Genomic DNA, 22,796 nt, shown 5'->3' on the forward strand with positions numbered 1-22,796 from the left:
GCTAGTGCCTTATTTCTTAGCCAAGTTCCATTAATTTCTGGTGGTTGACATAGACTTTCTGTTGCAGTCCTGTTATGTTTCACCGATAACCTTCAACTGAGATGTTACTTGCTCAGGTTTTTATTTTAAACAAGTGTAGATGAGACCAATTTATTATAATTCCTTACTTAAGCACTAGATGTTGCTGTGTTACCAATGTAGCTGGTCAAAAAGCACTGGCATTTTAATGAAAGGGCAGGGTGAGATGAGGGTTTAGTTTCCACATCCATTTGCTTTTTTGATCAGTTACCAAAAGTGACTTGCGCTTCATTGCATTTGTGAAGCAGCCACCTTTTTTCTAAAACCACCAACTCACTGTGTGTGGACCAGACATCAGATAATGTCTCAGTCACTTCTGAATCAGCAACCAATGGGTGAAATGCTCCATGTCCTATGACATACTGGGAAACAATCAAGACCAGTGATGGACCTCGTCACTCCTGCCTTCTGACTTGTGGTGCCTGTCGCATCCCATCTGGACTGCTCACAGATGGCCTTCCAGTATGCACGTTGCTCCCAGATGTTTGTGTAACTACAGCCTGCCACTTGCACCCAGGGTCTTGCCAGCCCTAGTTATACTGCAGTGACCCCAACAGATTTTTCCGCCTGAAATATATCTCTTACGTTGCCAACACGTCTCCTGGACAGTCCAACTATGTTAAGTCTGTTGTTTCTTAAACAGTTATTCAGTACTCTAGAAAAAACAATAACCTAAATTTATTAACTAGAAGGAAATAGATGTGAAGTAATGCAAATAATCAGAAATGGATGTTAGAAAGTGAATTTTTTCCCCCTTATAACTAGTTTGACAGATTGAAGCAGAATTTCTCACCACATGCTTCTAGCAGCATTCTTGACCGAATTTGTCAGTTCAAAACCTCTCCCCTAGAATGCTTGAGCTTTTTCCTTTTGTATTAAGTGCAGAGAATGAGGTGGGCAGAGAGGGGTGTGTTGGGGTCTTTGCCCCTCCTTTTTATAGTTCCTCTTTGAAACATATTTCCGGCTGAGAACCAGGAGAGACAATCTTTTGGAAGAAGGAAACTCCATGCTGTTTCTTTGTTACGATGCAGAGCTTTGTCTAGGAAACAGATGTCAGTCATGATTTTATCTTACATTCAGAACTTTGCATATAATTATGCTGTATAAATTTTCCCTGGATATTACTGATCAGCAAGTTGAGTATTTAAATGCTACCTCACAAGGTGCAGGTTGTACAAAGATTATTATAGTAGTTCATAGGGTGTGAATGCAGGTGTGTTCCGTCACATGTCCCATTACCTAGTGTATGAGTCCTCTGACACATCGGCTTGTAAGCTCTTGATGTGCAAGTTTAAGCTTAATTTCTTGTTTAAGAAATGTTTGTTCATCTTGTTCAGGATACTGTAATATAAAGTCTGATTTTGATGGATTTTATAAACTTTAGATAAAATAGGTAATTCTTAAGCTGTTTCTAGTGAATCGATATCGCAGTTTCTTTCATGATGTAATGTTTTTTCCCTAGGCTAGCACAGAAGATGGTTTTGTCTACTGCCTAGATGCTCGTTCTGATAAGCCACTTTTTACTCTGAAGGCTCATAATGAGGAAGTATCTGGTAAATGCTATATCTTTGTATGTAAAACATACCCATTAAACGTGTAATGGAATAAGTCCTTTAAATAGTTTAAGTACAATTTTTTTGAGAGAGGCAGTCTGTTTTTTTTGTTTAGCATGTACCTTAAGTAGTACACCTATCCCTCATTTAATGAGTACTTTACTTATGAGTACTTGCTAAAACGAGGAGCATATATACCTACCATTATTCACTATATGAGTGAACTTTCCCCGCTTATATGAGTAGGGTCCCTGGTCGGGGGGGGCGTGGGGAGACTTGTGGCTGGCTCAGCTCCAGCCATGGGGTCCCTGGTTGGGGGGCGGGGAGACCTGCAGCCAGAGCCTTCTCCCTCCCTTCCCTCAGCCATGCAGCTGTCTGCCAGCCCTGTGGCTGGGGGAGGAGAGGGAGAAGTCTCTTAGCTTGGTTTCAAGTTCCTGCTATTGCAGGGGAGGAAACTGACCAGCTATGAGCTGATCAGTTTCCCTGCCCCCGCAAATCATGGGAAAACTGGGACCAGCATGCCCCTGGTTCCCAGCTCCTGCCACTCTGACCAGCTGTGGTGGTTCCTGGTTCCACTCCCCTTGCAGGAAAACTTGAATTATGCAGGGGTTGCAGGAACGACCCCTGGGTAACTCCAGGGTTTACCCCATCGCCTGCCCTGCAGACCTCACCCTCAGCCAGATTTTAACTGCCCCCACAGTCTCAAATTGCCGCCAGCCTTAAACCCGCCCAGCAGCCCTAAACCTCCTCCAGCCTTAGACCCTGCCCTCTGGCAGCCACAAACCACCCCCAGCCCCAACTTGCCCCAGGGCTTACACATCCCCAGCATTAGACTCTCCCTGCAGCCCCAAACTTCCCCCAGTCTTAGAGCCCCCCCCACCCCCACATCCCCCAACAGGCCCAGCCTTAGATGCTCCTCCTCCTCCCGCAGTCTGTTCACCGGGGCTGCTAGGCTGGGTGGCTCCCCCAGCCCTCCTGCTCCCAGCAATTAACTCAAGTGTTAAGGTTTCACCACCTAGGCATAACATAATTGCTATCCCTAGTGATACAGATAGCTGCCATCTCCAACTATTATTTCTATTGATAGATATTTGACTGAGGCAGCAGTGTTAAGAAACTGCAAATGGCTTCTTTAACAGTGGCATGCAGGTGGAAACTGCCCAGCTGGCGACCTTAAGCAAATCTAATGGGACCCATGTTTGGGTCCTGACACGTAGGTAGAAATCCCTGCTCTACATATGTACACTACGTCCTATTTCTGGTGCCAAACTATTCAAATACATCAGAAGAGTACCTAAACTCAGCTGGTTTGTCATGTGACAAGCCCTTGGAATGAATTGGAGACTTTTACATGTATTTTAATGGGAATTTAGTGTCGGTCTTACGAGTTTTTGCCTATGAGCAGAAATTTGGGAACCAGTTGTGCTCGTATCATGAGGGGTCAGTGTAATCATGGTGGTTGGTCATTTAAATGACCTTTTGGTTCACTTGTATTTTAAGGGATGACTATAATGGTGTCGGTTACATTTTTGAATGAAGTACTTTGTGCACAAATATTCCTGCATGAAGCAGACCCAGCAGGGAAAAAAATAGAAACACCACTGATTTCCATCCCCAGTCCCTATTTTTTTTTATTCTTTCTATTAATAATCTCTCACTCTGCAGCTGACTCCACTATGAGTGCATAATCTGGGAAAACAAAAAGAGGCCTCGCTCTGATTTTTGAAAGGTGAGGCCATGAGGCTGGACAGCTGTCAGAGAAGTCGTGAATTATGGAGTTAGCAATTAGGAGGTCCTGGTTACTGCCAGAGGAGGAAGGGGCCATTGTAGGTTTTTCACCCACAGAAGAATCTGTGCTTCTCCCTTTAAGTGGGGAGGTGGAGTATCCCTGCTTCCTTTTAAGGCTCATTGAGATTCAGTCATTTTGACTTCCCTTTAAAATATTACACAGTGAAGACAAGTATGCAGCAGTTAAATGGTGGTTTTGTTTTTTTTTAAAAAACTGATTAGTTCTAACTTTTCAGGACTCCAGTTAAGTAGTCAGATCAAAGGGTGCCTTGTGACATCATCTGCTGACAAATATGTAAAAATTTGGGATATTCTGGGAGACAAACCAAGTCTGATCCATTCCAGGGACATGAAAATGGTAAGTAACTATGCATCATTCTGAGAAGGTTTATATGTACATTGGGACAGAGCTCACTTCTGATTTTAACCAGCTTCCTTATCTTCTCCTCCTTAACACTTCAGCCCCTAGTAAATATCACAAATAAGAATGAATGAATGAATTGAGCATCTTGTCCTTGGTATTGTTAGTTCACCCTACAGTTCAACACAGTTGGCAGCCTCTGCTTTAAAGCCTTGGACCGGAGAGAGTATCAAATTATTTTTACAAAATCATTCAAGAGCAGTTTTAGGGAAATATTAGGATGGCCTCACATTTGTTTAACTTGTTTTGTAAAGGTATGCTCAGATGACTTTTTTTTTTATTTTTAACACAATATTTTTTCCCCAAGGGCGTTCTCTTCTGTGCATCTTGTTGCCCTGATTTGCCATTTGTGTATGCCTTTGGAGGAGAGAGAGAAGGCCTTCGAGTATGGGATATTAGCAGTATTTCTGCAGGTAACAAATTCTCAGTAATCAGATTTTCAGGGTGCCACTTTTTTTCCCCCCCAGTATGCTGCATATTCATTGGTATAACAAATAAGGCAACAAGGGGGTTGTGAGAGAACTGCAAGCCTCTGGTAGATAAGGAGGAGTGTCCAGTCTCCTGCTGTCTTGTTCTGCTGCTAGCAGTGTGCCAGGCACTTTGGGGAGGGTAGTCCCTGCCCTGGTGAGGTTTCAGTCTAAGTAGAATAGATACCTTGACATCAGGCTTTGACATGAGGCATTGTACCCTCACAATGGAAGTTTTTGAACCCTGCTTTTTAAAAAATTAAATGTGTATTTTCAAATTCTTGACCAAAATGATTTTAAGTGATGCTTCCAGTGACTTATTTTCTTGCAAGTTGTATGCTTTTACAAAGATGATTTTGGTAGAGCCTATTCTTCTTGTTTCAATATGATGTACTGTTTTTTAGCTTTGGCTCCATGGCTGATCTTCACAATTACTTTTTACATGTTGTCTTTTATAACCCACAACCTTTTGATATACAAAAACACTTTGTTGTGGATTGCAACAGTTGGAACTGGTTTTGGCCACAAACCTAATTATATTGTTTTGTCATGTGTAATAAACAGTAGTGATGTTGGAGCTACTTTTTGAAAGGTATGTGGCAGTCAAATGCAAATCTAACCCCTAAAACCAGAATTAAATTTTAAACATCTCTTATGCAAAACTTGGCTTATCTTCAAGTGTAAAATAAATGCATACTATTTGAGTATATGGGAAATCAGCATGAGAAAGGCAGGTTATCTTCAGATAAAACAACTATAGATCATTTGCAGCATGACCACAAAACAGCAGCCAGCCGTTCTATTGGGGAAAAATACTATGCCTTCGTCTTAATGCCTTCAGTTCACACCATTCCTTTGTTTTGAAATATACATCTTAAACCTTCTGGGTTAGCAAAGAGCTTTCTCCACTGCTCAGCTAATTTTAAGATTCCCATTTCAATATTGTAAACCATATGGTAGTGATTGTCTCCAGCATTTATATATCTTGTCTTACAGTGAATGATGTTTTTGGAAGTAGAGAGAGGCTGGTCGCTACCAGTACAAAGTCTGCAACTAGCAGCTCCTTGGCCAGTAATAGCAGCAGAAGTCCAGAAGCAGCAATGGAATCATGATGACTCAAACCTTGGACAGATGGTATATAAGTGCAAAACACAAAACCAGAGTATACATTGGGACTAAGATTTAATATGTACTCAGCGCCCACTGTGTTGGAAAATGTTCATCGAACTGTATCAGGTTTCATGCAATCTGCAGCTTTTTTTCACCTTTATGGGAGGAGAATATGGTCTTGTGGTTAAGGCAAGAGAGTCAGAAGTTACGGGTTTCTGTCTGTTACCGACTTGAAGTCAGGTGACATACCTGCACCTTTATTTAGATTGAAAAGGGAATGGAACATCACATATGGGCTTGTCAATATCACTTTACAAGTGAAGTTTGCAAACACAAAAGATATATTTGGCAGGACAGCACTGTGCTGCTGCTCCTGAGTGTATATAAAGTATTGTAATGGAAGATGGGTTTTCTTTTTAGTTATGTAATGAAAAATTATTTCAAGTGATACCTTATTACTTGAGCTCTTTTAGTGCAAATGTCAAATAATGCTCCCCCAGAGTAATCCTGAGTGTGGACTGCTTAAACAAATTTTCAGTACAGTTTTTAAAAGATTAATTTCTTAGAACTGTGTGTTTTCAAGTGGTAGGTGGCAACTGCCAAGGGGAGGGAGGTGAAACTGAGGGCCATGAACCATTATAAAACTACCCATACAAAATCTAACCTCCCTTATACCCTTCAAGGTCAGCTATCCTGTCAGCCTCTCAAAACACAATTGACACAGATTTACTGTTGCAATATTAGTACATTTTCCCCCTCTTTCTCGTGGCAAATGGAGGTAGTTGTAGAAATCTTTGGCCTTGAATAATAGGTCCTAAACCTGAAAATAGTCTTAGAATATGAAATAGGGCAGAGGTGCAATTTATAACCAGCCATGGGCTTTGGTTATGGATGTTCTAAGAGACTTAGACATGCAGATATCCCACATCCTGATTAAACTGGAGGGAACAGAGAGCTTTTAAATGCTAATTAGGTTTACTGAATAATGGCATGTGATAGGACAGCAGTAGCTAATGGATGTGAAATGTGCATTGTGGGAAGTACTACCTGGTGTGTACTTATACCACAGTGCTTCGGTGCATCCCATTTTAAAATAAAAAAGACACATCACAGTTAATACTGCCAGGATAAAAATAAAAACTGTAGTTTGTACTTACCCTTGTGCTGGCTGCCTAGTATAGAATCGCTGTCCTGCCCCAAACTCGAGCTTGTTAATTAAAGCAGGAACTTTGAAAATATTTCATGTTTGTCTGCTCCTTCCATAGCTTGCTCCCTGGCCTTGAACCACTGATCACTGGACTTTTCCTCCCACATAGCCTACTCCAAACCCATGGTCATGATATTCAATCTTGTTTGGCCTTGACTCCAGCTTTCTGTCATCTGAGTTTGGCTAGATAATGTGATTCTTGGTTACCAATATCTCTCAGTAGAGTTTCAGCTTGTAGGATGGTCTGTGGGAAATGCAGTTTCTAGTTCCTTTTTTAGACTCATCTGTCTGGTATGTTGTTTTTGGCAATATACTGAGTTACACCAGTATAAGCCCTAGTGTGGTTAAAGGTGCCACACAGCTCATTTTCCCTTCCAATATGAGACTATCTCTGCACATGCTAAGGCAGTTGTACTGCTTTAGTTGCATCAGCATAGATGGCTTTTTTTTTAAATAACAAATTATATTCCTTGTCGTGACTCACTGGTGCCTTTTAAAATTGCCAGGGTATATTTGAGTCCCCTGGTGTCATGAAAGTGTTGTCAGTTAATCCTATCACCTCTGACAGAGAAACTGCAACAGTACCTCTGTCGGTAGGTCATGTCCACACATAAAAGTGGCTCGAAAGAGCAAGCCATTCTGGCAACAGAGAGCAGCCAGACTGCCTGACCCTCTCCACAGAATGGCTGACCAGAAGCTCTGCAAACAGGGCTGGGGGAGGGGGTTTGCAAGCCCTATGTGGACAGAAGTGTCTGCACAGGCACTCAGACAAATGCTGTCAACAGAGGCACTATACCTGATTGGGGAGTGGTATAACACAGCCAGCTGAACAGCTGAGTCTTTTTCAGAAACTCTCAATAGAATGTTTTAACATGCATGGCTGTGTAGACATAGTCATCATGGTTTTTTTTGCCGTTCATGGTATGAAATGTAGAAGTAGCTGTGAAGTGCCTGTTTCAAAAGCTTTCTGTTTATTCATAGTCCGTTTCACATAATAGGGAGTTTGCTAATCCTATGCTAGATGCTATGTGTGCTGCACTTAAATGTTTTAATTTAGTTTCCAGGTGTTTGTGCAAGTAAGCCCCTTAGTTTGTTTACACAGCTGGCAACATGCTCGAGCCCTGGTTCACTCATTGAGTTAGGCACCTAAGTGAGGGCTGCAGGGAAATGCCTTGCTTTGGTTATGATTTGCAGAGTTGACTTCTTTTCCCAGAGCTAGGGAATGTTCATACCTCAGGCATTTCTTGCAAAAATGAGCTATGTTGGTACTTAACTTCCCTCCCAGAACAGCCTGGGGATGGCTCAGCTGCCTTAGTACCTGACACTTGCATTAGCAGGCTGGGTATAGGATACCCTGGTTCTAGCTGCACTCATGCCCAGTGAGCTGGAATTTCAACAGGACTCTCAGCAATGCAGTGGTAGATTCCTGCTCCCCTCCTCTCTTACAGGAGGGTTCCTACATCTTCAATGAGTATCCAAAGCCCTGGGCTGTAAGTTATAGACAATTCCTTCCTCAATCTCTGGCCCACTCTGGGTGGGCTGGGCCTGCCTGGAGCACACACCTACTCCCTCAGGACCCCAATTCTGCTATGAGAGGAAGGGCTGACTTCCTGGTTTGATGATCCTGCCTGGGTATGTGTAAAAAACATCCATCTGCCTGCTCACAGGCAGAAATGTACGTTGTCAAGGCAAACTTGAAAGTATAGCTTAGGGTGTCCAGCAAATCTAGATGGAGGGTGAATGGGCAGTTGCAGTGAAGACTGAAGCATCTACCTGCCTTTGTAGGTCTCACTAAATTATGGAGATTTACTACTGCTGTGGCTGTTCATCTCTCTCGTGCCTATTACCTGCAGTCAGAGTACAAGGTCCACATGCATGCACACAACACACGCCGGCCATACCTGTGTGTGCCAGTCTGAATATATATAGTCTGTAATCCCTCTACCACACACACACACCTGTGATCAGTTCATCTGCTACTCTGTGTTTTCACCATGATCTGTAACAAAGTCCAAGTTTGGAGGCTGATCAGCAAAGTTGCTGTTCACACTACGTCACCCTAGTCTTCAACTGTAGTGTATCTGCTACCAATACAGAGCTTCAAACGGTCGTCTGCCCCCCCGCCCCCAGAGGAAGCTTTATAATTTGGTTAAACAGTCTCTTGTTTACTTGCAAAGAGCTCCCTTCACTATGCTTTGTTAAATTTAGCCTGGCTGATAACCCTCAGCAACTTTTTTTTTTTTTAAATACACTGGCTATGAAAGGACAGCTTTTCAACATGTTTGTGTAGGCTGTTTAACTGCATGGGGCTAATACAGCTGAGGGCAAGTGCTCCTACCATCAAGACCTACAAAGTCAGAATGGGGCTAGGTGTATGGCAGCTGTTTACCTTCTTCTGTTGTGGCCTGGAAAAGGATAACAAGAAACTTTTTCAAACAAGACTTGAAATTAGGCGAGCGTGTTAGAAAAGAGACATTTTTAATTTTTCCAAAAGGAAAACACTTGAATGAAAAACATTTCCATTCCATAAATACATTAGCAGCAAACCCTCCCATTCTCAACAAGCACCGTAGGTGGCTAAGGTTTACAGCAAGTAATATATACTGAAGATGCCATCTGGACAATTCCAAGCCAATCCATCAAAACTGAGACCATATAGTATTTATTGGGATCACTACATGTCATCTCCTATTGAACTGGACATTGAGGTAACACTTACCTGAAAGCCAAATGTGGGCCTCATACAATGTTTTGGTGTGAGGTAATTGTTTTCAGGGCTGATCTTTTTGGGCTTTAAGTTTTAAAAGCATTTAATTGGTACTTGTAGCAGGAAAGCCAAGCATTTGAATTCTCTGTCCTATGCTGTGTGTCAAAGCACACTTTTTTTTTTTTAAATCCTAAATATACTTCCATGAATTTGGCAGTTCAAGACTGGCTGACAGTTTCCTATGGTAACAATCACTTATTGTTTCATGATTCTTTCATCCAAAGACTGCAACAAGGTGACTTATCTTGTCAGTGTTTATGAACAAAATATATGGAAAACTAAGTCAGCGTGTGCAATTATTTTCTTCTTGCAAGAAGCTGTTCTTGTCAAAAAAGAAGTGCATCATCCATTCTCAGAATTTTAGCCATAGTTTATTAAATAGGGAGATAATGTTCACTAATAAAAACATGATGTTTGGGGAAAGGGGAGTGACTTTTTCTCCCCAAGTTTACATATGAAGTTTTCCTCCCTCTTTCATCACTTATGTCCAGAGAGAGAGTCAGCTGCTGAATACACTCCACTGTTAATCCTACAGTCGTCAGTCCTTACTGACTCTATTAATTCTTCCTCCTCTGAATCCTCCTCTTCCTCCTCTTCTTGGGCTGAGAGACTGGATGTGGGACCTTTACAGATCTTTAGGTGGCGAGTGAGGTGGTATTTGGTTAGATAAGCCTTGGAGCATTTTTCACACACATAGTCCCGCTTTCCTTCATGGGAGTTGAGATGTTTCTTCAGGTGATTTGTTCTCAAGAACAGCTTGTCACACCTGGGACACTTGATCTGCCTTTCTCTGTAAGGGATTGAAAAAAAAAATCAGGTTTTCCACATGATGTACAGCAGTTACACACTGATAGGTCGTTTAAATGATTAGAGGAGGTTGGGGTAACTTTAATCACTGTTACAGCTGCTTCCTGTTTTAAAGGAAAGTATTTGTAAATAATTTCACATACAGGTGTGACACAGCTGTACAGGGTTTAAAAGCCACTGGGTGCACACCAAGGCTCCATATTTACAGTGTAGGTTGCTTTGTCACACTAGCAATAAATCACTATAGCCACTGATAGCCTGATTTTATAAATCAGCCTAAAGCCCATCTGTAGCAGACTGTATTGACCCAGAACAGTTTGATCAACCAAGAGGCTGTACTCTGGAGTAAAGGAGTTTGGCAGAATGTCCGCTGTTCCCAGGAAGACCTGTCCACATTTGGCAAAATTATTTCTTTGAAGAAAAAGAAACAGAAAAAGAAACCTCTGTGCAGTAGACACACATGAAGAGCTGGAAGCCAAATTCTCTAAAGCAGGGTTTCCCAACCTATAGGTCAGGACCCAAACATGGTCAGGATTACATTTCAAAAGGGTCAAGGGCTGGGCTGGGCAGCTCCATAGGTGGCTATTAAGTTGAAAACCACTTCAGGAGTGTGAATGGCTCCTTAACGGGATCGACAGCAGCAGCCAAAACAAAACAGCAGAACTGTAGCACTCTGAAGATGATGATAAAATGATTTATTTGGTGATGAGCTTTCCTGGGTAAGACCCACTTCCTCAGGCAACTAAGCCAATCAATTACATAGAGAACCATTTCAGCTGCAGGGCAGAGAAGTGCAGACCTAAGGAGCAGCGCCCAGCTTAGGTTAGGTGGGGGCCTTGAGTCTGAGGTTGGGAGAGAGGGCAGAGCTGATCAACTCCCTGGCTTCCAGCCTCTGAAGGAGATGGGAGTCCCTGCAGACCCCAACAGGGTTCCCACAGCTGGAGCTGCTGTCCAGGGCTGTGCTCCCCAGCCTACTTCCAGCTGTGGAGGTCCCTGTGCCTCCCTTAGCCCCCTCCAGCCCAAGTGACTCCTAACCTCTGAGCGTGACACCCCTCGCTCCCTCCAGCCGCTGAGTGACTCCACTCACCCCCTCCAGCCAAAGTGACTCCCCTAGCCCCTGAGAGTGCCTCCTCTAGCCTCCTTCTGCCCATGTGACTTCCTAGACCCCCTCCAGCCCATGTGACTCCCCTGGCCCTCTGCAGCCCAAGTGTGACTCCCTAAGCCCAACTGTGGGGTTTAAGCCAGTGGGAGCAGTTTGGGGATTAGTGTCTTTCCACCACCACAACTCTAACTATAGTAAATGTAGTGTTATTTTAAGATATTTCCCCTTTTCTATGAAGTAACTTATGAATATATAAACATGAGGGGAAAATTTTATATTGCCTCAGGTGCAAAATTAGCCAGTTATGACTGTATTCCCCCATTTTTGACTTGCCTTAGGTCACCAGGTCTTCCTTAATTGTCAAAATGGGCCCCTGTCTGGAAGAGGCTGGGAACCACTGCTCTAATGAGTCTGTCTGCACTGTTCCCTGCCAGGGGCCTGAACAGGATTGTCCTGTAACTGGGGCTCATGGCTAGCTGCTGTGACCCTGGATGCCAGACCTGGGAGCAGGGAACTACCTGTCCCTGTGCTGTCAAATGCTCCCCATCCATCTCGGACACCATGGAGAATAAATCAGCCTGACAAATGCAGAGAGGGAAGAACCAGGCGAGTAGATTCAGACAAAGGAGAAGGGCGATTGGATGAGAATTCCAGGGTGGAGACTGGTGTTGCTTGGACAAAGATTAGGGGGAGGAGCTGATATGTGAGACTGCTAGCAAAAAACTGTGGCATGGTTTCTGATTCTGCAAGGCCATCATGGAAGTTAGTTTTCAGCCCATAATTAGGGACAAAAAAAAAAAAAAAATCAATGGATTATCTTCAGTCCCAAAACTGGGCACTGAGAATGCTTTTACACAATGCAAGCACAATGATATGGGTTTTCTCTGTAGCAAGAAAAACAACGTTTGCATAAGCCTTGGAAGTTTCCACAGTGCTGTTCCTGGGCAGAACAGTCCATCCTTAACAGAAAGCCAGTACCACAGCTCTCCGAGAGCTGATTAAGGTGCACATAACCTACAGCGCTACATTTAATTTTCTCTTGAATCCCATCTTCTTAACATGTTCACAGCATATTCTTGATTGTCCAGATCTGTTGTTTGCTCTGTAGGCCTGCACTAGACTTTCTGGTGGCAGCTACCATACATAAGATCACTTACTGTGTGTGGGTGAGTACATGCTGCTTGAGGTCCTGCCTCCGCATGAACAGCTTGTCACAGTAATCACACTTCAGGTTCTTCTCCCCAGTGTGAATGACCATGTGTGATTCTAGGTGAGCCTTTTGGGTGAATGACTTGTCACAGAGGGCACAGCGATAATTTTTCTGACCTAGAATTGCACACACACAGTGATAATGAAATCTGGAAAAAACCCATTACAGAAAAATCTTTCTGGAAACATTAAGAATTCTTATAACTATATTTCTAACCAAGAATGATGATCTATTAAAACACCAGGCTTGGTTAGCCGTGTAAGGGCAACTCTACACTACAGGGAATGGTCAAAATAAGGTATGCAATTTCAGCTACATTAATTATGTAGCTAAAGTTGATGCACCTTATGTCAGGCTTCCGTACCATCTCCATTAAGGGAGGTAATAAACTCCTCCGTCACTGGTATAAAGCTGCCAGCATTGGGTGAGTTACTACCAGACAGTTTATGTGGAAATGAGATGGTTTTAGTTTAGTTCCTGGTGGATAGGTGTCCACATCACCAAATCCCCAACACAACTGGCACTCTCATAATAGCAGTCTCAGCACATAAGGTCAAGGACTGAAGGGCCCTGAGAGACTGTCACTCTAGAGACAGTCCCCAGGTACCAAGGTGCTGGAGGTCCTTCAAGGACTAGGCACACAGAAGCAGCAGCTGGGATAAGTTTGCACTGCAGTTGTATGTATGGGGCCTATTTTGTGATTATACAAAGGATTTCAGTCTCCTGGGCTGAGAATATGGCACTTTTGCCAGCAGTAAGTTTACTTTGATTAATTGAGTGAAATGGCACCTTAAAGTGCAGCTCAGTCCCTCTGCCTTACCTGTGTGTATCTTGAGGTGAGTCCGGAGGTTGCTGGGATCGCTGAAAGCTTTGCTACAGAAATCACACTTGTGTGGCTTCATGCCCATGTGTCCCATGAAATGGACATGAAGTTTGGAAGGAGAAATGAACGCTTGGGGGCACATGGAACACTTCCACTTCCTTTCTTTACTGTGGCCTGGTCCATGGCTACTGCTGTGCCCCTGGCTGGGGAGGTGGTTATGGATGTGGCTGCTCAGATGGGCCTTGAACTCTGTATAGGATGTGCATTCCTTTCCACAATGACAGACGTGTACATCTGGGTGTTCAGGGACACCTATAACCCAAAAGTATTTCTTTTGATTAGACACACCATTTCTTCACACACAAATATTCGCTAGTCCACTTCATAGCATGGCTGCATACACTTTCCCCAGTTTCTCTGACGTGACGTATAATCAAGTGACATGGAATTTCTGCAGTTTGTTAAATGGAGTCTTATGTATGTTTCAAAGGATATCAACAGACTATACAGTGGGTTATGGCCCTACCAAATTAATGATCCATTCTGGTCAGTTTCAAAGCCAGAGGGATTTAAAATGGATCAATTTAATTATTTCAGGTGTTTATATCTGAAATTTCAAGGTGTGGTAACCAGGAAGGTTCAGGGATTTCAAGTTGTAGAGGGGTCCCAAGATTTCCGCCCTCATTTCCGTGCTGCCTTCAGACCTAGGCTCTGAAAGCAGCAACCTCCCTGCTTCCTGTGGTTAAAGGAGGGTTCCAGAGGTGGAGATGGGTAGGATATCTCTCCTGTGCTGCCTCAGCCAGGCATTCCTAGTAGTTAGTCCAGGAACAGATTAAGGCAGGGGCCCCTACCAGTTTGCGGGGCCCCCACAAATATAAGTGCCCAACCCCAGAAGAAGTCTCAGGGCAGAAGTTCCTTCTAGGCCACCCAGAGCCACATAAGCAGCCCCAGCTGGAGAGAGCTTGGGAGAGGTGGATAGAAGCCCCATGCCTGGGCTATCATAGCTGGTACAGATGCAGGAGTGGAAACCACTAGCCTGGGCTGTCCTGCAAGTGGGGGGCTGGAGTTGGGAAAAGGACAGAAGACTCAAGCCCACCCTAATAAGCTCAACAGGCAAAGGTCTGGGAAATCAGAATTCGTTCATTGACTCAGACACCCACTGCACTACCTTGAATAAGTGTGTGCCTTAGTTTCTCCATATGCAAAGGGATGATACTGATATTTATTCCCCTTTGTACAGTGCTGGGAATCCTTGGGTGAAAGGTGTTATGTAAGTACAATATATTAATAGTAACAACAGAGAAGTTCTGGCAGATCTTATTCAGTTCTTAACTTCTGTGAGAGTTTTGCCTCAAAGATTAAATATACCTGGGCAAAGGCTTTAGATTTTGGTCATAGTCTAACAGAAGTATGGGCAGGAGCAACATTTTCCAAACCCTGAAGTGCAATGAACAAGCAACAGCCATTTTAAATTCTTTCTCCTCCTTTGTGCCTGGTTTTTCCTTATTGAAAACTAAAAGTGAATCCAGAATCCCCTTCTTGTTTATCAGTGGTGGCATCTACATAGCTCCCAAGTAGGCCATGCAGCTGAAGGGAAGCTTACACAGCATTTGACTCTATACAGTAGTTTGTCTCAGTGCCATGATCCTCCTGCAAGCATGAAGTTCACCAACATTTGCTTTATGGAAATTCACCACTGGAAATCTTGAGAATCCTGCACATTCTAGCATTGCCACACCTAGGTTATGGATGACAGAGAGAGAACTCTGTTCTGTTGGAATGTTAATGCTTTTTATTCCGATCAGAGAGAAGTTAAAGGGCCACTATAGCAATAGGGGAGAAATTGGAATTTAAGAGTACAATACCAATCACTACCAAGTGCTGACAAACGTAAGGAAAACCCAGCTGTCAGTAACCTGGGGGCCACACATAAAAGGAAGCTCACATTTGATTTTGTCTGTAAAAACAAATAAATGTGCTTGTCTTCTTACCAATCTGTCGAGCATAATCCCGACTGTAATAAAAGAGAAGCTCTTGTTCAGGAGGGATGTCTCGTGAGGTGCAGAAATACATTTTTCCATCATGGGGATGAGCTACCAGATTCTGCTCTTCCCGGTTCCTACATCAACAAAAGGAGCATTTAAACAGCTATCAAAATCATCAGCTTGAGAACAAAAGCAAAGCTGTCAGTAGTACTAAAGGACAAAGGAACCTCCTTAAAAAACTCTCAGCATCTTGTGGGGAATTTTTACTTCAGAAACAGTTCTTCTCAGCCACCACTTTCCTCATTCTTTATTACTAGGGATGATGACATGAAACTCATTTATTTCTATTTCTTATTCCGCTATAAAGTCATCCAGCACTTGTGACATCAGAAGGGTTGCTGTGGAAATAACTGACATCACTGACGGCAAACGAAATGGGGCAAGATGACCTTTTAAGAGAACAAAGAACCTTTTTCATGCTAATGCCCATATTAAAAAAGAAATACAAAATGAGTCACATAAGCAGAATTAGTTTCTTTTAAACCACTTGGCAAAGAGTGCCAGGAAGCAATAGTTCCTTGCAGATCAACAGTGGGAGCCTGTAGCACTGCACTATTTGGCTAGAACCAAGACCAGAAGCAGCTTTTTGATTCTGCTCACTAGCCTACTCGTCTACTGTGTCTCATGGAGTACTAGGGAAATAAAATATCCCTCCTACTGACCCTCTCATGAGGCAATATTAACATCAGTTTGCATGGCTCTCCTTGCAGACTCCCAGGCAGAGAATGGCACAGCTCAGTAACAATAGGGATTAGAGAAAGGCAACGAACCCTAGAACAAAAAGTTCATCTTGGCCCCCCACTGCAATCCCAGGAAGCATTTTATCAGTAGGGGTAGAAAGCAAACAAATGCCATCTTAACAGATATATCTGAAAAGATGTGAGGAAGAGAAGAGACAACAATAAGCCATTTTCACAAAAGAAGCAGTTTTAAGGCTTAAAAGGACAAATGGCTAGATTCAATTCAGATTTGGAGTGATGCTTTCCCATCTAATTAGCCCCACCCCCAGCCTCTTGCTGCTTTACCAATTTTCTCCTAGCAATAATCCCGTCTTCACAGAAATCCCTCAAAGGCTCACTCAGCACCACCCTTTAATTATCAAGTGGGACAGCCACTGCAGTGGGCTGCCCATTCATTCATCAAAATTTCCCTAGCCCATGGGCAGACTTCAGAGTCACCTGGAGTCAAGGAGACTAGTTGTTTGCACCAGCGTTCCCTCTTTGTCAGTGTCTTTTCACTTCAGCTTCATGGCATGCCTACCGTCTCCCCTGCACTCCTCACCCTTCCTCTTCCCTCCATTTAGTTGATCTTCTTGTAAATAACCCCTTCCATATAAACATATAGTGGAACCAACATGACAGTTGCCACCAACATATTTGTTCTACTTGTGTTCTACTCTATCTCCCACACCCCCACTGATCCCCAAGTTTGCCTGGTCTGTTTAGACAATATTTCATTGTTTGCACATGCCACACAGAGTCCCTCTGTCTTTATCCATCTGTTGTCTCTTGTCTTAGCTTTAGCTTTTGGAAGCAGGGGCTTTTTGTTCTGTGTTTGTACAGTGCCTGGGACAATGGAATTCTGAACCATGACTGTGGCTCCTATGCACTATAGTACTATACTTTTTTAATGTATATTTTAAAGACCACCACCAGAGGGCCCAAATCTGCTCAATCTGGGTAAACACAGCTCTTACCGGGCTCTGCGTACAAACATCATCCAGTTACACTGGTTTTCATCATTCGTAATGATGTAGAACTCCAGGATGCCATTGTGGTACATCTGAGAGAAAAGGAGAAAACAGCGTCAGGATCATACCAATGACTCTCATCAAAAATCATCACTTTCTTTAGGAGAGGAGTTGCTTAAGAGACTTCCACACTCTCATACAACTACAATCTCACTTCACTGTGTCTTGCCCGTGCTGCTCTTAAAGGTGAACCAAGCCAGAAAAATATAGGAGCACCTACGCTACAGGACATGGTTTAAATGTCCATTCTTCTCTGAGCTTGCCTTCAAACACAGACAGTAACACTGCATCCTTCACCAAAGTCCTCTGATCCCTCCATCTAACAGGCCATGCAATAAGCACACACCCTTTGTATAGACAGACAAGAATCATACACCATTCAGACCTCAGATTCCTAATGGAAGCCATCAATCACCAAAACAGCACAAATCCCTCCCCCACCCCCACTGACACAAAAAGCCTCCTGCCACAGGGATCAGGCTAGAGACAGACACATGGTGATGCCTGATATGCAATCACTAGGCTCAAATCTGCTCACATCTTTGCATAATTTTATCCTGCCACCCCCATAGCTTTTGACAGAAATATTTTCATCTGCTGTGGTGGTATCTTGTGTCTGTTTCCAGCTACTTGCTCCATAAACCTCAAATATTAACCACTGTCCTTTTAAATTCTTTGTAAAATGACCATCAGTAACTGCAGTTAACAAATGTTTATCTGATAAACATTGACGCATGAATGCAATTCATTTTTCATCCCATCTAACAACATTAGAATAAGAAAAAAGATTGCAGAGAAGCAAGTGAGAGTTTGTGTGTAAGACAGAATGAAGGTTAAAATGATTTGTTGGCCTGAATCAACTGTTTAGTCTTCAAGAGTGTTACCTTTGTACAGGCACCCTGGTAGGACTGGTGCCTCCTGGCATCAAGCTATGGAAAATTTTTACAATCGTGTTGATTGGGACCATTCACCTTCCCTCCCTATCATGGAGGGTTTCCAGGGTTTAAAAGTGGTTTGTGGCCCCATCTGTCACCCTGTGAAGGTGGATGAAGAATGACTATGCAGAACAGATACTCTTGAACAACAATTGCTAGCAAGTAACCTCTGGTTCCTTTGAGTGGCATCTGCATACTACAGCATGTGGAGATTAGCAAGCAGTACAAATATGCCAGAAAAGTAAGCTGAGGAGTTCTAGGTAAACTAGGAACAGAAAACTGCTAAAATTACATGGTGGATCAAGAGAAGTTAGAGGATTTCACTCTTATAATTCACAGCTCCATAAGAGTAAATTTTTTTTTGCTTCAAGCACCTGCAGTTTTGGGTTACAACTTTGCGAAGTCTATGAAAAAAGCATTAAGGCTCAGTGGACGCTGCTTGTGGATCAGCTGAATACATTTGATGTTACCAGAAGAACATGTGCAAGTCCTACCCAGGGTATCAAGGAGACTTGATGAAATACTGACAAGTTAACAGCCAGTATGAAATGAGGTAACTTGAGATTGGAAATTGGGCTAAGGACACTAATAAAATCATGTTTCCCATGTGGACTACAGTTTCTAGGCCATCTGAGTAATTCTGCTTTCACAGATACACTGTACAAATGATACTCTAACCAATAACAAATCAAAGATTCTTAGGGCTTTGTGAAATACCACTCCAACCCCAAAGCCAAAACAATATATGTACTGGATGGAACATTCCTGGGGTCATTATGGGTATGTCTATACTGCAGTGCAATTAGACACCCAGTGCTGGCCCATGCCAGTTGGCTCAGGCTGTAGGCCATTTAATCACAGTGGGGACTTCTGGACTCAGACTGGAACCTGGGCTCTAGGGCCCTATGAAATTATGAGGGAAATAAGGAAGCAGTATTTACTCCTTTGCATAACAGAACTACTAGGGGTCACTAAAAGAAATTAATAGGCCACAGGTTTGAAAAAAAACAAAAGGAAGTATTTTTTCCAGGGCGGATAAAAATCCGTGATTTTAAAAAAAAATTGGACATTTTTTGTTTAAAGCAATTTTTTCAAGTCATCAATAAAACAACAGTTACACTCATCCCTTGTTTAACGAGTACTCTACTTACAGGTACTCGCTAAAACAAGGGACACATATCCTTACCATTGTTCACTATGTGAGTGAACTTCCCCCTTATATGAGCCGGCCGTGTGGTCCCCAGCTGCGGAGCACGGAGACCCACAGCCTGGCAGCTGGAGCCGAGCCAGCTGCGGGGTTCCTCTCCAGGTGCAGGCTGACCCACAGCCCCGCAGCTGGAGCCGAGCCAACCGCGGGTCCCTGGCCGGGGTCAGGGAGATGCGCAGCCCCACAGCTAGAGCCAAGCCGACCGTGGGGTCCCTGGCCAGGGCGCGGGCTGACCCACAGCTAGAGCTGAGCTGACTGTGGGGTTCCTGGCCAAGGGCTGGGGAGACCTACAGGGCCCGCTCCCAACACTCCCCCTGTGGCAACTCCCCACACACACACCCCACCCACCTGGCTGCCCAGTCCCAACATTCCCCCAGCCCACAGCTCCCCACATAACCCCCCACCCCCCCCAGCCTGCTCCCAACACCCACCACAGCCCATTCTGACCCCCCCCACCCCCTGCACCCCCCCACGTACCTCTGCTGCAGCCCGGAGGAACAAGCCCACACCTCCTTCACCTGAGCCGCCTGCAGATTTGAACCCTCCCTCCCACTCATGGCCCCAAACTGCCCCCAGCCTTTAACCCTGTCCAACCCCACATTCACTTACCTTTCAAAAGCAGCACCACATGCTGCCACTCCAAGCACTTGGTACCAATCAGTGACTTTTACATGTATTTTTAATAGGAATTTAGTATCCCTCTTACGAATTTTGGCCTACGAGCAAAAAGTTAGGAACCAATTGTGCTTGTATAGCGAGGGATGAGTGTACAATCAAGTATCACAAACATGCTACACGCACACGCACACACACACACACACACACACACAGAGCGCATAGAACACTAGAACTGGAAGGCCGTGTCTACACTAGCCCCAAACTTCAAAATGGCCACACAAATGGTGATCTGCTCATGGGAATAAGGGGACTTCGAAGTAGGTGGGGTCCTTTCAAAAAGGAGCCCCGTCGGGACGAGCCGTGTCAATTTCGAAGCTCCGCAGCCGCCCGCATGCTAATGAAGCACTGAATATGCATTTCAGCGCTTCATTAATAAACTTCAAAATGGCCATTTGAATGGCCAATTCGAAGTTTGGGGCTAGTGTAGACGTAGCCAAAGGGACCTCAAGAGATCATCAAGTCTAGTTCCATAAAAATTAATTAAAAGTCCTAGTCTGTCCATAGCTACTAGCTCTTGCTTCTTCAAAGATATGGGCTCTAAATTTCTGTTTCTCAGCAAACTAAAAAGTAAAATGTGCAAAGACAGACAATCTGGATAGGACTGATTTTGTTCTGTGCTCATGTGGTGGTGGACCTTGGCCAAGCACAGCAGAGGAGTTAGTTAAGACATTGTCCTAAAGACAGAGAGACAATATATAGTAAAGGATGGAGACAGCATACAAAGAAACAGTAGAGTGAACTAGAAAGACAAAGGACGACATTATTCAGCACATGCACAGCTTTCTATATTCCTCTCCTCCCCATCTTTCCCTCTCACTTTTGCGCAGAAAAACTGTCATGGAGTCTGGGTATAAGAGAGACACCCTACCTGGGCATATTTTGGAGAAATTCATTCCCTAGGTAAAAAGAAAAATGTGTCACGTGATCAGTTCCAGAATTTGATGTAGGGCGTAGCTGCAAGAATGAAACACCATAAGGAAAAATGCTTATTGGAAGAAAATGATGTGGATGAAGATGCGGATATGGCTGAACAGATCAACTGATTAGTAATTTAAATAATTCACTCTGCAAAGCATCACTCTTTCAGTACAAGTTTGACCTGACAGGTAAATTCTCAAGCTGTTTGATGTATTGGATGTTGCTAGAAAAAAAGGTTTAGTTTAGCTACTCCTTATGGTTTAATTAATTAACTAGGTTTAGAAACTATCATTCAAGTATACAATACAAAAAGCTGCAGAAAGCGAAATCTAGAGTTGCCAAGTCTCAATGTACTTATATTACATAATACAAGCCCCTTATTTTCGAACATTGTGGTCACAGACTGTAATGGTGATGCCATAAGTCTACTCCCTATTTTATTTCTGCATAATTCAGCTTTTCCAAGGGACCTCCATTCTGTACTTGTTTTCTCAAAAAAAACAGACGTGCCAATGAGTTTAAACGGCTTACTCCAAAATTAAGTGCAATTAGGTGGGTATCGTAAGGAAATGAAGAAACACATTCACAGAGCCAAACGTGTACCCAGAAGCCACCTGCTACAAGACAGCCCCAACAAGGGCCGTTTCTACACATGCCTCTGTGGCATGCTACTAAACAGCCCAAATATGCTAATGAGGTGCTGGGATGGCCTTATTAGCATAAGGTTACATGATCTGGAGTCCGGAAGAAGCTCTTCCGGACTCCAAAACAGCATGTAGAAGTGCGGCCCCGGGGGATCTTTTCCTCCTGAAAATTTTCAGGAAGAAGCAGCCTCCAGTATATTTCGGGCCGTTTATTAGCATGCCACTTTCAGAAATGGCCAAGGAGAACAACAGAACACCACTGGCCATCACATACAGCCCCCAGCTAAAACCTCTCCAGCACATCATCAGTGATCTACATCCCATCCTGAACAATGATCCTTCACTCTCACAGACTTTAGGAGGCAGGCCAGTCCTCGCCCACAGACAGCCCGCCAACCTGAAAAAAATTCTCTCCAGCAACTATAAATCACACCACAGTAACTCTAAACCTGGAACCAATCCCTGCAACAAATCTCAGCACCAACTCTGCTCACATATCTACATCAATGATATCATCATAGGACCTAACCACATCAACCACGCCATCAGGGGCTCTCTCACCTGCACATCTACTAATATAATATATGCCACCATGTGCCAGCAATGCCCCACTGCAACGTTCATTGGCCAAACTGGACAGTCAGTCTCTATGTTAAAGAATAAATGGACACAAATCAGATAGCAGGAATGGTAACATACAAAACCCTGTCGGAGAACATTTCACTCTTCCTGGACACTCAGTAACAAATTTCAAAGTAACAAGAAGTCCTATGGCACCTTACAGACTAACAGATATTTTGGAGCATAAGCTCTGTGGGCAAAGACCTGCTTCATCAGATGCATGAGTGGGGTGCTCCAGAGAAGGGTTTCAATACATGGGCTTATGAAAACGATGGAACACCAGTCAAGAGGAGGGCCAGAGTTGACAAGGTCTGTTCAGTCAGGGAGGATATGGCTCATTATCATATCTTCCCTGATTAGTTGTAGCTAAATTAGCCCCCATCATCCTGTATGTACAGTAGAGGTTATTTTTTCCAATGTGCATTACTTTACATTTATCCACATTAAATTTCATTTGCCATTTCATTTTACTCAGTTTTGCAAAATGTTTTTGAAGTTCTTCAGTCTGCTTTGGTCATTTCAAGAAACCCAGATCTGGGAGTGATGACTCAGTATACACTAAAGGATCAAGGACGACAGTGTCATCTTTTAACATGAAATCAGTAGTACTGGGATTTCAGCATCAGACTTGGTCATTCTAGATAGAACTGCTGACCTCTAAGCTA

General features: G+C 43.5%; 2 protein-coding genes across 4 annotated transcripts in view; one reads left to right on the plus strand and one right to left on the minus strand.

The window, feature by feature from the left end:
* PWP1 (PWP1 homolog, endonuclein) overlaps positions 1–22,796 on the plus strand; it is a 56,998-nt gene that overhangs the window by 30,619 nt on the left and 3,583 nt on the right. Inside the window, exons 12-16 of one of the 3 annotated variants that reach the window (XR_012647368.1) lie at positions 1,541–1,631; positions 3,656–3,777; positions 4,148–4,253; positions 5,304–5,441; positions 18,435–18,616. Coding sequence is in view for 2 of the 3 variants with exons in the window: in XM_075008073.1 (XP_074864174.1) it covers positions 1,541–1,631; positions 3,656–3,777; positions 4,148–4,253; positions 5,304–5,419 (435 nt within the window). In the remaining variant the exon portion in view is untranslated. Of the gene's footprint in view, positions 1–1,540; positions 1,632–3,655; positions 3,778–4,147; positions 4,254–5,303; positions 9,351–18,434; positions 19,534–22,796 lie in introns of those variants that run through there. The other 2 variants (XM_075008073.1, XM_075008066.1) reach the window with 2 other exon arrangements.
* Positions 9,494–22,796, minus strand: part of PRDM4 (PR/SET domain 4) — a 30,249-nt gene continuing 16,946 nt past the window's right edge. The window contains exons 7-11 of the mRNA XM_075008058.1: positions 17,075–17,160; positions 15,325–15,452; positions 13,331–13,645; positions 12,458–12,626; positions 9,494–10,181 (exon numbers count right to left, since the gene is read on the minus strand). Coding sequence (XP_074864159.1) covers positions 9,869–10,181; positions 12,458–12,626; positions 13,331–13,645; positions 15,325–15,452; positions 17,075–17,160 — 1,011 coding nt within the window. The 3' untranslated portion in view covers positions 9,494–9,868. The remainder of the gene's footprint in view (positions 10,182–12,457; positions 12,627–13,330; positions 13,646–15,324; positions 15,453–17,074; positions 17,161–22,796) is intronic.

Source organism: Carettochelys insculpta, chromosome 1, assembly GCF_033958435.1.
Source record: "Carettochelys insculpta isolate YL-2023 chromosome 1, ASM3395843v1, whole genome shotgun sequence".
NCBI classification, from domain to species: domain Eukaryota; kingdom Metazoa; phylum Chordata; order Testudines; family Carettochelyidae; genus Carettochelys; species Carettochelys insculpta.